This window comes from Sinohyriopsis cumingii, chromosome 19 (assembly GCF_028554795.1).
Source record: "Sinohyriopsis cumingii isolate HCF-2022 chromosome 19, ASM2855479v2, whole genome shotgun sequence".
In the NCBI taxonomy this organism is placed as follows: Eukaryota; Metazoa; Mollusca; class Bivalvia; order Unionida; family Unionidae; genus Sinohyriopsis; species Sinohyriopsis cumingii.
Window position 1 is genome coordinate 14716420 of NC_142979.1, and position 12417 is coordinate 14728836.

General features: G+C 39.6%; 1 protein-coding gene across 2 annotated transcripts in view; it reads left to right on the forward strand.

Annotated features, from left to right (window-relative positions):
* The first annotated feature begins 9344 nt into the window (after positions 1-9344).
* Positions 9345-12417, forward strand: part of LOC149775165 (sodium- and chloride-dependent GABA transporter ine-like) — a 120315-nt gene continuing 117242 nt past the window's right edge. For both annotated transcript variants that reach the window (XM_089943429.1, XM_089943430.1), the window contains exon 1: positions 9345-9536. In XM_089943429.1, the coding sequence (XP_089799555.1) occupies positions 9487-9536 (50 nt within the window). In that variant the 5' untranslated portion in view covers positions 9345-9486. The remainder of the gene's footprint in view (positions 9537-12417) is intronic.

Below are 12417 nucleotides of genomic sequence, written 5' to 3' on the forward strand. Positions count from 1 at the left end.
TATGCCCTCTCTGTTTTCACTACAGGTCTATTTCTCATTTAATATGCATCGATTTAAGATGGTAACTGTGCTAATGATGCACATATTTTACCACCCACATTTATTACCTACCTGTCTCCCCAACCCCCCAACCCCCCACCAAGTTTTTGGGGTACATGCATAATTTTCTTCAGCTAACTGGCCTGGTTGCTTATAACACAGTTCGGTCTATAACATGGTCAGGTTCTTTACTCCCAACTGCCGTGTTATAGCGGGGTCACACTGTAATTTGTAGTTGTTTCTACCCAGTTCTGGACCGCCTAGGCACCCCCGACATGTCCAAGCATGGCTTTAGAGTCTGTAGGTTGTTTTAATGGGGTTTACGAACGACTTGAATGACCATTTAGGCATCATTCCATCGTGCTTTGTTTCAATGAAAATTTTGACACTTTGGGGGAGTTTGTTAATTCTATGCAACACCGTCATCACAGATCTCCTGGCATTAGGCTGCAATCAATCTTACTCTGATTGCTTATATATGGTGGATAAAGAATTTCTGCTCAACACTTCAAGCCGTATACTGGACACATTTTCATTGTTGGACTTTTTATGGTTTGCAGACAAGGTCGGCAGTGTACATCCCACCCTGAACTTGTGAACCTCACTCTGGATCATTCTGCTGTTCATTGACGAGATAGCAGACTTACAGAGACAGGCAGCCCAAGAACTGTACCTCAGATTTTCTGCATAGCAATCATTGCCTTATACATCATCTGATTCACCCTTAATGACGTGATGACTGGAGACTGGGAGATACTTGATTGTTCACTGCATAACTCAAAAGCCAGCTGCAGTCTCAATCCTATGTGTGAAGACAAACTGTTAATCAGTTTCAGAGGCAGTCATATCAAGGGGATAGGAAACAAAGCTTCTCTACCCTCAAGTCTCATTTATCTCACAACTGACTCATGTCCCTGACCACCCACAGACAACTATCTGGTGGGTGCCTGACTCTTGTTTCTTTTTCAAACAGCATTGGATTGGTCTCATTCCACCCACTGAGTGGTGATCCAAATCGTCTCAGATGGGGCTTTGGTTCTCATTTTGACAACCCCCTCCCATTTCATCCTCAGACTCTGTAAAGGACTCACTCTTGCAGCAAGAGATCTGGATGCTCATCGAGTGGAGATTGTTTGGAATCCGCATTCTCCAAATTCAGCCTTCTCTGGTTAGAATGGTCAATATCATTCAGGATGGAGACAGCAAGTCCAGTCCACCTCTCCATCCATCCGAACGAACTTGCCAACTGTCTCAATCTGACAGACACGTATTTTCAGGTTCTGTCCATCTGTCCTTATGGAAATTTCAGCAGTTCAGATACCAAAAAGGTTATCAATTTCACATACCAAAAAGGTTATCAGTTTCACACTCTTCTTGTTTTGAATACAAGTCCTTAGCCATTTATGAAACTACTCCACTGTATTCCTTTCCTTACGACTTCATCTCTTTCCTTGGCGTCATATTTGTATGACATATTCCAGGAACATGATCAGTTCCATTCTAATCAAAAGAAAGAGCAGTGTGATACATCATCTTGGTTTTCTGATCTATTGGAAAGTCCAATTTTTTATGCCATCAGTTCATCCATCTGGGTATAGATTTCCTCATCCACCTCAACCTAGTATGTCTTCCCCAACTTCAGGTAGTCTGAATCATCGTCTTTGCATAATCCATTTCCGATTCAAAATGGATCCAATCCAGGGAGATTCTGCAGTTCCTTGGATTGATCTCTGCAGCAGCAGATCATACAGATGACCTTGCTATTTCAATAACATCCCTCTTCCATGCTGCTTACTTGCAGAGATAATATCACTCCTTGACCAGTGATAGGAATACCTCTCGAACAGCCCCGCCTAGATGTGACTGTGTTCAAACATAAGCACCCCTCTGTTACTGGACTTTGACACTGTCAACAACCAGTGGAGTATGGAGGAGACACGTCTCCACATCAGTCACTTGAAGACGAAAGCTATCATCAAAGCCTTTCATTTTCGGAGTGACCATCTTGACAATGAAATGGAGTTCATCATGTCAGACAACTCAGCGATAGTGACATACTCCTCAAATGGAGCAGTACCATATCACCCCAACTCTACAGTCTGGTCTAGGCATTCCATCTTTGGTGCACACAGTGCAACATCGGCATCCAGATCAGACACATTCCTGACAGTGTCTTGTCCGATTCTCTGTCAAGGAGGGAACAGATTCTCCATACAGAATTGTCCCTCCATCCATTGGTGTTGCATCCAATTTGCCAGCTATGGGAGCATCCAATGTTTGATCTTTTTAGGTGGAATCACAAACTGTCATCTTCATTTCCCCAGTACCATATCCCGAGGCTTGGTCCATCGACACTCTTTCCCTCAAATGAGAGGGTCTGTGGCCCTTTGCCTACTTTTAACAATCTTAGTTCTAAGATTTTATAGAATTGTGGGGACAGTAGTGCAAAATGATTCTGATTGCTCCGCTCGACTGGAACAAATCATGGATCAATGGTCTTCTTGATCTAGCGACAGATCTACACAGGAAGATCCTGGCCAAGCTGATTCTTCTCAACCACCCTCAGACCCACATGACTACATCCTTGCCCAGACCGTTTTCTCCTTCACGTTTTGATCATGTCTGAAGAGACTTGAAGCATAAATATTTCAACCCTTCTACCATGGAAAGAATTGCACGAACTAGAAGGCCTTCCTCTTTAAAGGCTTGCAGAGGGAAGTGGCATGTTTTCAGTGACTAGTAAAACATTGTTCCTTTGAGTGCATCTGACCCACAAGTTGCTGATTTTTTCTTCACCTGTTCAAGCAGAAAAATTACTAGTAAGGGTACCTTTGGTCATCATGGTTCATAACAAGGACCTCTCTGACTTATTGTCCAACTTTGACTTGCACAGGCCTATATCACTAACATTGCTTTTCTAGATGGAATCTTTCCTGGGCTCTGATTTGGCCGAGTTCAATAAATTTGAGCCTTTAGCCAGCACCTTGCTAAGGCTCCTTTCATACAAAACCCCCTTTCCTGATAGTGTTTGCTTCACATGCAGATTCAGAGAATTACGTGCCCTCTCGGTTGACCCAGCCAACATTCAGTTTCAATCAGATTGCTTGACGATCCTTAAGTAGCAACCTGAATTTGGCAGAATTGTTTGTTGAGATAAGAATAATCTCAGCAGGCCATTCTCCCAGTCAAACCTTGGAAGACATAACCCTTCAAGCCCTCTCATCATGCTTGAAGTAGGTAATATGCATGACATACTCTGACCATTCACTAGAATAGAGTTACCTCATGAAGATCGCAGTTCATGAGATAAGAGTACTCTCTATGAGCCTTCTTGCTTTGACCGCCATATCTCTATCATTGATGTCATCAAGGGCATTGATTTATATGCATAATCAACCTTTTAGAGCTTTAATCTTCAAGACTTGGCTCCAAATCGGCTACCAGGACCAATAGACATCAGCACAGCTTCTCTAAATTTATGTGGAAAAGATGTAAACCATGCTGCCTCCGGTTGTGTAATTAGGAGTGTAATTAGTAATTATGGGATTTATGAGTGTAATTAGTACCTATGGGATTTAGGAGTGTAATTAGTAATTATGGGATTTAGGAGTGTAATTAGTAATTATGGGATTTATGAGTGTAGTTAGTAATTATGGGATTTAGGAGTGTAATTACTAATTATGGGATTTAGGAGTGTAATTAGTAACTATGGGATTTAGGAGTGTAATTAGTAATTATGGGATTTAGGAGTGTAATTGGTAACTATGGGAAATCCAATATTCTTCCCTCAGAGGTTACCTTGGGTATAGGTTGGATACTCAACATTCCCTCCACCTATTACTGATTACCTATTATCCTAATGTTAATGTGAAGAATTTTGTACTGCACTTGGAGTTACCTTGTGACCATGCTATGTAAAAATGTTAGAAAATATTTGCTTAAGGGGCCGTCCGTTTAGTTCGTACGCATGGAGGGAGGAGGGGGCTTTAACCCAAATGCGTACGCTTGCATATGTGGGTGGGGGTTTGCTGATAATGTACATGCGCATAGGAAACGAGGTGGGGGGGGGACCTCGATAATAATTAATATACATTGGCCTTCAAATAAGCCACAGTTACGCGCCTTATTTCTTTGAAACAGCCAGATATTCAACGTCGGTGGACTATGTTTTATTAAACACGTTAATATTATTAATTCTTGATCGTTTATGCATGGATTAGATATATGCCGTTTTATACAATTGGGGGAGGGGTAGTGTATGTGTGTGATTTGGATTTTTAACGTAGCTTTAACAATTATTCAGTCATGACGCTACGATGTCTGCAGTCTGGCAGTTGATAGTGATGTCTAGCACTGGGGCATCATGCCGCAGACATGTAGCATGATGTCCCACCCAGTCACATTATCCCGACACCAGGCCGACCAGTCTTTACACTAACCTCTTAATGCTGAGCGCCAAGCGAGGCAGCTGTAAGTACCATTTTTGTAAGTATTTGGTATGACTCGGCCGGGGATTGAACCGACGACCTCCCGCATCCGAGGCGGACGCTCTAACCACTAGGCCACCGGAGTGGTCGGGAGGGGTGGTTTTCAAGCATAAGTACGCAGGTGGGGTGTGTGTAAAAACGTACGCATGTGTACAGGAAGGGGGGAAGGAAGGGTCAAGCTTTGCCAAATTGGATATTATGGAGTTTCCCAGGGATATCAGAGATGGTTTCAATCAGGGACGTCATGGGGGGGGGGGGGCAAATTTGCCCTCCCACCGAATTTGCATGTGCTGTAAAATTGCTGTATTCTATATCCGAAAATTAACAAGCCCATCAAGTTTTGCTCTCTCCCCCCCCCGTCAAGTTTCGCCCCCCCCCCACCCCCACCCCCCCACCCCCCCCCCCCCCCACGCCGAGAAAAGTTGCACTGACGTCCCAGGTTTCAATATTAAACAGTTGAAAGAATAAAAGGAAAAACGGACTTGTCATTATTCCTGGTAATTAATTTCGGTCGTAGGTAGAGCGTCCAAGTCTTCAGGGGACTCTTTAACTGTCTTACAGTTCGATCAAGACATATTAAGCGTTTCAGAGAAATGGCATATTCTTACATAAAGATATGGATTATGTATTGTACATAAATAAGAAAAACAAAATAGGATTTCGTATTTATACGTTTTCTTCTATGTTAGCTGTGTTTGCTTTTCATTAATGTTTTCCTTTGAAAGAGAGACCCGTATGTCCCGAAATCGCAAAAACAAGTGCACACACACGCTTGTTAGAGGGTTGTAAAAAATGTATATATGCATGTAGATAAGTTCGATTTGGTCGTGTCAACAAAATAAAATTTGGAGGTCTATTTTCCCCGGGTTCATCCTTCGCCAAAATACTGGCGGCTTTGTATAGCCAATCATGAGCTGAAAAATGCGTTAAACCCATAAAAACAACAAGAACTCTACCTTGCGGGTTGAATGACCCCTGGACACAACTATCTAAACGGGTCACATAACCTTGAAAAGTCAGTGTTTTCCAACGTGTTTGACGATATGTCAATAATGTCGAAACTTGTTTATCTTTCATGACCACTTGAAACCACAAACAGCTAAGTTTGAAGTAGCACACGAGTGTATACAAAAGGCTTAAAATGTACGTGATCGAGATGTTGTTTTGGGCTTAACACCATTTTTCAGCACATGACAGGATATACATATCGGTCAGTATAACTGGCGGAAGAAAAACCACCGACCGACTCGAAGCAATTAGCAAGCTTTCTCACATACCCACATAGGTCGAGCCCAAGACTCAAACCCACCAGTGCCGGATTAAGGCCTTCCAAGACCATAAGCACTGAACATATTATGGTGCTCCGCCCCCCCCCCCCCCCATGTGAAACTGAATTAAAAGCTAGAAAGGTTGGAAAATATCAGCGTTGCCATAATTCAAAATCAGAATACTCGTACATGCGGATCAAAATGGTCATATATAATCCATTCAGTTATATCATCAGCAATTAATTTGATTTTTTTTTCTGGTGCCCTAATCACGTGCTTAGTGTGCTTAATATGTAATCTGGCACTGGAACCCATGCGACAGAAATGGGATGACAGAGATCCGTAAAACCACAAGGCCAACCGCGTCCCCCCCCCCCCCGACGAAATGTATCGTCTGATTTTCCCTGATTTTTCCTCCACCAGTTATACTTGCCGCCATGTATAGCCTGAAATGACGTGAAACCCAACAGAAGAACAACAACTACTTTCATGTTTTTTTCATGACATGACGGACATGGTCGAGCGATGTTCCGATCGTGATTCACCTCTCGGGACATCGCTAGGCCATATTCGTCGTGTCGTGAAATAACCTCGAAGAAGTAAGTTGTAGTAATACACATATCAATTTGAAGTGTTTACTGATTCGCTGCTAGTGGAGTGCACTACATATGCTACAACAGCAAAGAATGAGATTGATTAGATTGTGATTTTTCTCCTTCTGCCAACATATTGTTCCATATCAACAAAAGTAGTTCAGAATATAGTTCTTAATGCTGACGAATCATATTCCAGCTTTCTTTTTTAACTCAACAGAAAAAAAAAATGGTATTCCTGGTGGTGATTCACGTCAAATTACAATCCGAACATCTTCAGCCTTTCATATTAAGTCGAAACAAAAACTTCGGATGTAATTTGTCGCAAAATAGAAAACTATTCTGAACAATTTTTGTTCACATGACACAATATGTCGGGTGAGTCACATTCGGAACTTTGTTGGTCTTTTATGTTGCAACATAGATGGTGCACTCCGCCAGAGGCGAATCACCCAAACCCATCATATTTATGTGTATTCCTACAACTACCTCAGAGGTTCCTTCAGGGCATTGTGGAAGTGGCCGAGCGATTTTCCGATTGGTGAATCATGATCGGAACATGGCTCGGCCATGTCCGTTATGTCATGAAATAGCCGAGCGATATTCCGATAGAGTCGACCATAAAAAAGCATCGCTTGGTCTTTTCTGTCAAGTACATTTCGGCGCCATTGAAACTTATACAGAAATACTCTTTGTTCACCTGACACAAAATTTCAGCGGAAGAAGCCAAGTCACATTTGGAGCATTTTCAGACTTTTCTGTAGCAAAGTATTTGGTGTACTTCACAAAGGACGTATCGCCAGAGCCCATCAAATTTATGTGTATTCCTCGAATTACATCTGAGTGGGTTTTTTTCGTCAATCTTAACAGAAAAGACAGCAAATCCGCGTAAAATAATTGCCAAAAATAAAGGCGTATTCCATACAACCAGTCGCAACTTCGAGATCAGTCCTACGGATCATACCTCGAACGTATACCAATTGCTGCCATTTCCACAACCTCGCCTATTTACGAAACAAGGATTGACCGAGAAGATGCGAACGCATCCAAATCATATTTTCATCGGCTGCTTCTTGGTCATTCTTGTGCATTCGCATCATCGAAGTGACTTTTACGGATCATATCTCAAATGGATGCCGATAATTAATCACAACCATATTAAATAAAGCAATACTGAGCATTTGTTTAAAGCGTCGATACGCAGTACTTATAGGTTACTACATTTGTATCGGAAAATATGAACGAGATTTTTTCTGAGTAATATTGCACGACCATGGGAGGACAGTATTATTCAGAAAAAAATCGTCCATATTTTCACATTCAAACGCAGTAACCTTTTTATCATATACTCTTTTCATTTTCCTACATAAGGCTTAATAATAAAGGATTACACTACAGGAAACAAAGTATCTGAATTTATGTTGTATTTTATAAAAAATACACAAGCATAACTAACAGTATTAATGCGCACAGTAAAAATAATATTGCGCACATAGCACCGCCAAGCGACCTTTGAACTTGTTCACGCGCTCGGCATTAATTTAAAAAAATATCGTTTTGGTCAACATAACCTTTCAATTTAGAGTCATATTTTTATTGAATGCGCATTTAAAAAACTTTTGCAGTTGGTCTGGAATGGATGGAATTTTTTTTTTATTTTTTTTTTTTTTTATTTTTTGCTGATCCAACTCAATTCTGCTTTTGTGCTGATGATGGACCGGATTTATTGGATCATCTCAGTGCAGTAAGGAGAATATGATTTCAGTTAGAAATGTAGTCGAAATTACAGTACGAAATGAGTGCATCAAGTTTTCCATGACATGGGTCATGTTATTCGGATTTGTATAACTAAGAAAGTACATTTGGAGGAAACTCAAGATGCCTAAATGTAAGTATATTTATTACCAGCTAACGAAGACATCCCTTGTCACTTGCATGCTCGCTCTTGAATGGACCCCAGCTATAACCTGTATCATATAGTGTATGTCCGAGATTCGTTATTTAAACGAAAATTTTAGTAACTATGTTTCACCATGATTTTAAATTAAGTTTCAGCATTTTCGAATATACCGACTTTCATCCATGGAAAGGATAATACGGTCTGGATGGGTGTGATTAGGTCGGTAATGCAATAAATTCCTATCAATGTGATGCAATTTTGGGAGCTTTAAGTTTTGCCATTTCAAACTCTCTTATTTATACCAAAAAAAAAATATGTTTTGTTAGTTACTGTATGAATGTACATCTGGATAGGTCAATGCCAAATAATCTTAGCACTCCAGGAGCTTATTACAATATTAAAGACACGTAATCCGCCCAGAAATCGTTCGATGGAAATGTGTAATATACAGCTGATGGCGTGTAGATACAGTAATCAAGAATATTGGAAGTTTCAATACACAAGAGTAAAAAAAAGAATGCACGGACATAATAAATGGGCCTGGCTCGAATTCCTGAAATTCTTTCGATAGAGCGTCAATCCCTTAGAACGTCTTTTTTTCTTGGGGTGGGTGGGTGAGTGGGTGTTTCTTTTAGTTTTAAGAAATGATACAACATACCCATTTTTGGACCATCCTCTGTTCAAAAGAAAGAAGTGACTTGTACTGTCATAATAAGATATAACTATATGCCATTGGCTTAGTTAACATAATGCATATTTCTGTGTTCTTAAATTTGCCCTTCTTCAATTCACGCTAGGTAGTAAAGTCGATCGATCCAAGCCGGATTACCATATATATCTAATTAACGGTATCTTCTAAAACGTGCATTTGATGGATTGGTATTAAAAAAAATAATTACGGAACAGTTATTTCCAATATGTTTTGCACTCAAGCCGTTGGTAGTCTTGATCGTAGTCTTATCGATCATCTGTGACCAGCTAAGGCTAACACGTACCTAAAAGAATTCAAAATTTGTTCACTCTTTGCGCTGGGTCATAATACAGAACAAACGTTGGAACAAAGTGTATCTCGACCAGTTAGGCCTACAATGTAAGACCTAACACATAAATATCAGCGTTAGGGTCTTACATGTAGGACTGACTAGTCGACCAATATGGGAACTTGAGACACAAACAATAAGTGGTAACACGGGATTTTTATGTGTATGTGTGCTTGTGACGACGGCAATACTGACGGAGCTTACAGAAGGTAAGTTGGTTTGAGTTAGACTATATTATACTGCTTTAAGTTAAAATTATATACCGTATAACCAGGTGGGTTGCATGCTGTTTCTCCTCTTTATTTATACATATGCCTAGAAAAAATCGCGTGGTAAAACAGCTGTTATGGTATTTTTGATTTATTGATTTATTTATTTATTGCAATAAAGAAGGTCAAACATACTCCCATTGATAATGGAAGTGTTAAGGAGACTCGGTTGGCATAGCGGCAGACTGGGGAACGGCACTTGCCAGTAACTCCAATTTTCCTCCCAGGTAAAATACAATATCTTGAAAATGGATTTATAAAACAAACAACCATCACGAATAAAAGGAAACGGCCGTTATTAATGGTCATATGTTTCAAGTGAACGTTGGTTTTTTGCCATCCAAAAGTGTAAAACAGAAAAGACACAATTTTAATATATTTGGGAAATATTTAAATTTTTCCAAATGTGCCGGAAAAGCGAGGTTACAGATTGAAGTTTAGCTCAATTAACGCAGGAAATAAGTAAATTCTTTCAATTTTGTACTTCATAGTGGGGTTTTAATATTTATAATAAAGCACAAGTATTTCCACCAGTATTTTCTTTCAAAAATCAGATTAAAAAATGTTTATATTAAAGATAAATGCGGAGGCACTCGGTTCTCATGTACACGAAAAGCTGCTTAACAAATGCATTTGGAAACTTATAAGGCTTGTAATAATGTTATCTTGAATTGTACACACTGTAATGTATCTTCTGATTAGCACTGTAAGAGTATACAATTTTGTAGAGGTAACCTCGCAATACATTCTGTCGTGGTCAGCGTCACTAAGTAACCATTAAGATTGACCTGTGGGCTAGGCTCGCATTAACTTGGCAGCTTGTAATGGTTAACCTCTCTTGTTTGGAGGGCATAACTGAATTTTCCTTAGAGTCCGTTAGACAGACGGAAGAAGCAAATGTTCATTTAAGGTCAAATAACGGAAAATTAGACAGCCGAGACAAGCCAGAAAACATTTTGGAAAATATTGGGCAGATTGAAATATGTGTCGTAAAATAATATTTTCCAGAATAGTTATTAACAAAGGCGATCTAGAGAGAGAGAGTTGTTCTGACTGCGATGGGAGTGTTAAAATTTTGGGCGGTTAGAGAAAGTAATCCTGACTGGCAAAGCTAAACGAGCGGTTTGTGTTCCCGGACGAAATTGAATAGTTTAAGTATCATACAACGAAGTTTTAGGCAGTCCAACTTTTTCTGCCGAAGGGGGAAGCTGGCTCCGAGATCAGTAAGTAGTACTTTTCTCCTTAAATAAATCGCCCAAGGTCACCAAGTCAGGAAATTTTAGAGATCCAGAACCAGAGAAGATACAGAAGGAATTCTCTCATGATAAGCGAGAGAGGGCTCGGGAAGAACAAATGTATTGTCTCGATCACATACAAAATGCAATGATGTAAGTTTATAATTATTTGTTGAATTTATTCATTATAAATTCATAATTTAATTTCTCCTCGTGTTCAGAATATCACGCATTCGTGGTATTGAATGTTATATGATTCATGTATAGTAAGAATGCCACACAATATTTCTTTGATATGAATGGGCTCGGATTTAGTGGTTCTGTATGTAATAGAAACCTTGCATCGCATGAATTTCGTGCATTATTCTGATACTAGTTGTGAGAATAAATTTATGTTTTAAAGGCTGTATCTTGTATCGTAAGAATGGATTTTTCTTTGTCTGGAAATGTATGTCAATAAATCGCTAATTAGCAGAGAACCTAGCTAGGACAATGAGTTACATCCATTAATTCGTTTATGTAATTAAGTTAAGAGACTCGATGATGCCAGCATTAGGAACGTATGTCGACTGACATAGTCGGCTAGTAATTTACAACCAACAGAGGGTTGTAACGGTTTATCTAAGAGGTATAATTATGTCATAGTTCCAGTAGGAATGCGAGTATCCGCTAGGAAAGACATAAATTCACGTTAGGCTGTTTGTGTATCAGATCAGGTTGCGAATTGATTATAGCTTAGTTATGTTGAATTACGATAAGACACTTTCTTATATACTCCCTTTTTTCTCCGTTAACTTTACATTGTCAGAATAGTGCAGTATTCTATGATACAGAACACCTTCATATTGCACGCACTTTTGCGACACGTGTGCCTAAAAGTAGTATAATGTATTAGAACTACTTTGTAAACAAACCATGTACACTCACGTGTTCGACGTTATGTTTCAGTTTATTAGATTTGTTTGTGGATGAACTAAAACAGCTGTTTCGTCTGTTTGAAAGTAGGGATGGTAAAGTAAACAATATTGACGAGTTTACTGAGTCACAAATTAAACTTTCAAAAAGCTAATGAATGAACGTGTTACTAGCAATGTCCACAACAAACGCGAGAGGCGCAGTGTTGAAATACCATTCTGATCATTTAAACAGTTCTTCAGGAGAAATATTCTTATTTTTTTGCTAATGGAATGGTTTAGACTATGACCAGTGCTCTATGTGGTATATAAAAAATAGCATAGAAAAGTATACTGAGAGCACGGGCTATCATATATCCATCAGAAACGTTCCATTTTATAAGTGAAAGTTCTAAATTCGTAGGAAAATATGCAACTGAAGGTTTTCGAAGAAAAGTAAGTGCATCAGAGCCAATAAGCGAAGACGACGAAGAATCCTTATTTCCGCCGGCTGAATGGATTGTTACACACCAGCTGCTTTGCAATGTTCCGCGTTAACTTTGTTGATACAGTGTTTCGGATTTAGGCTAAGGGTACAGTAAACGCCATACAGGCCATAACATATCTTGAGGAGCAAGCATGTGACCAGGAATAAACATGTTTTCTTTAGCTGGTAATAAGAATGTCAACAAA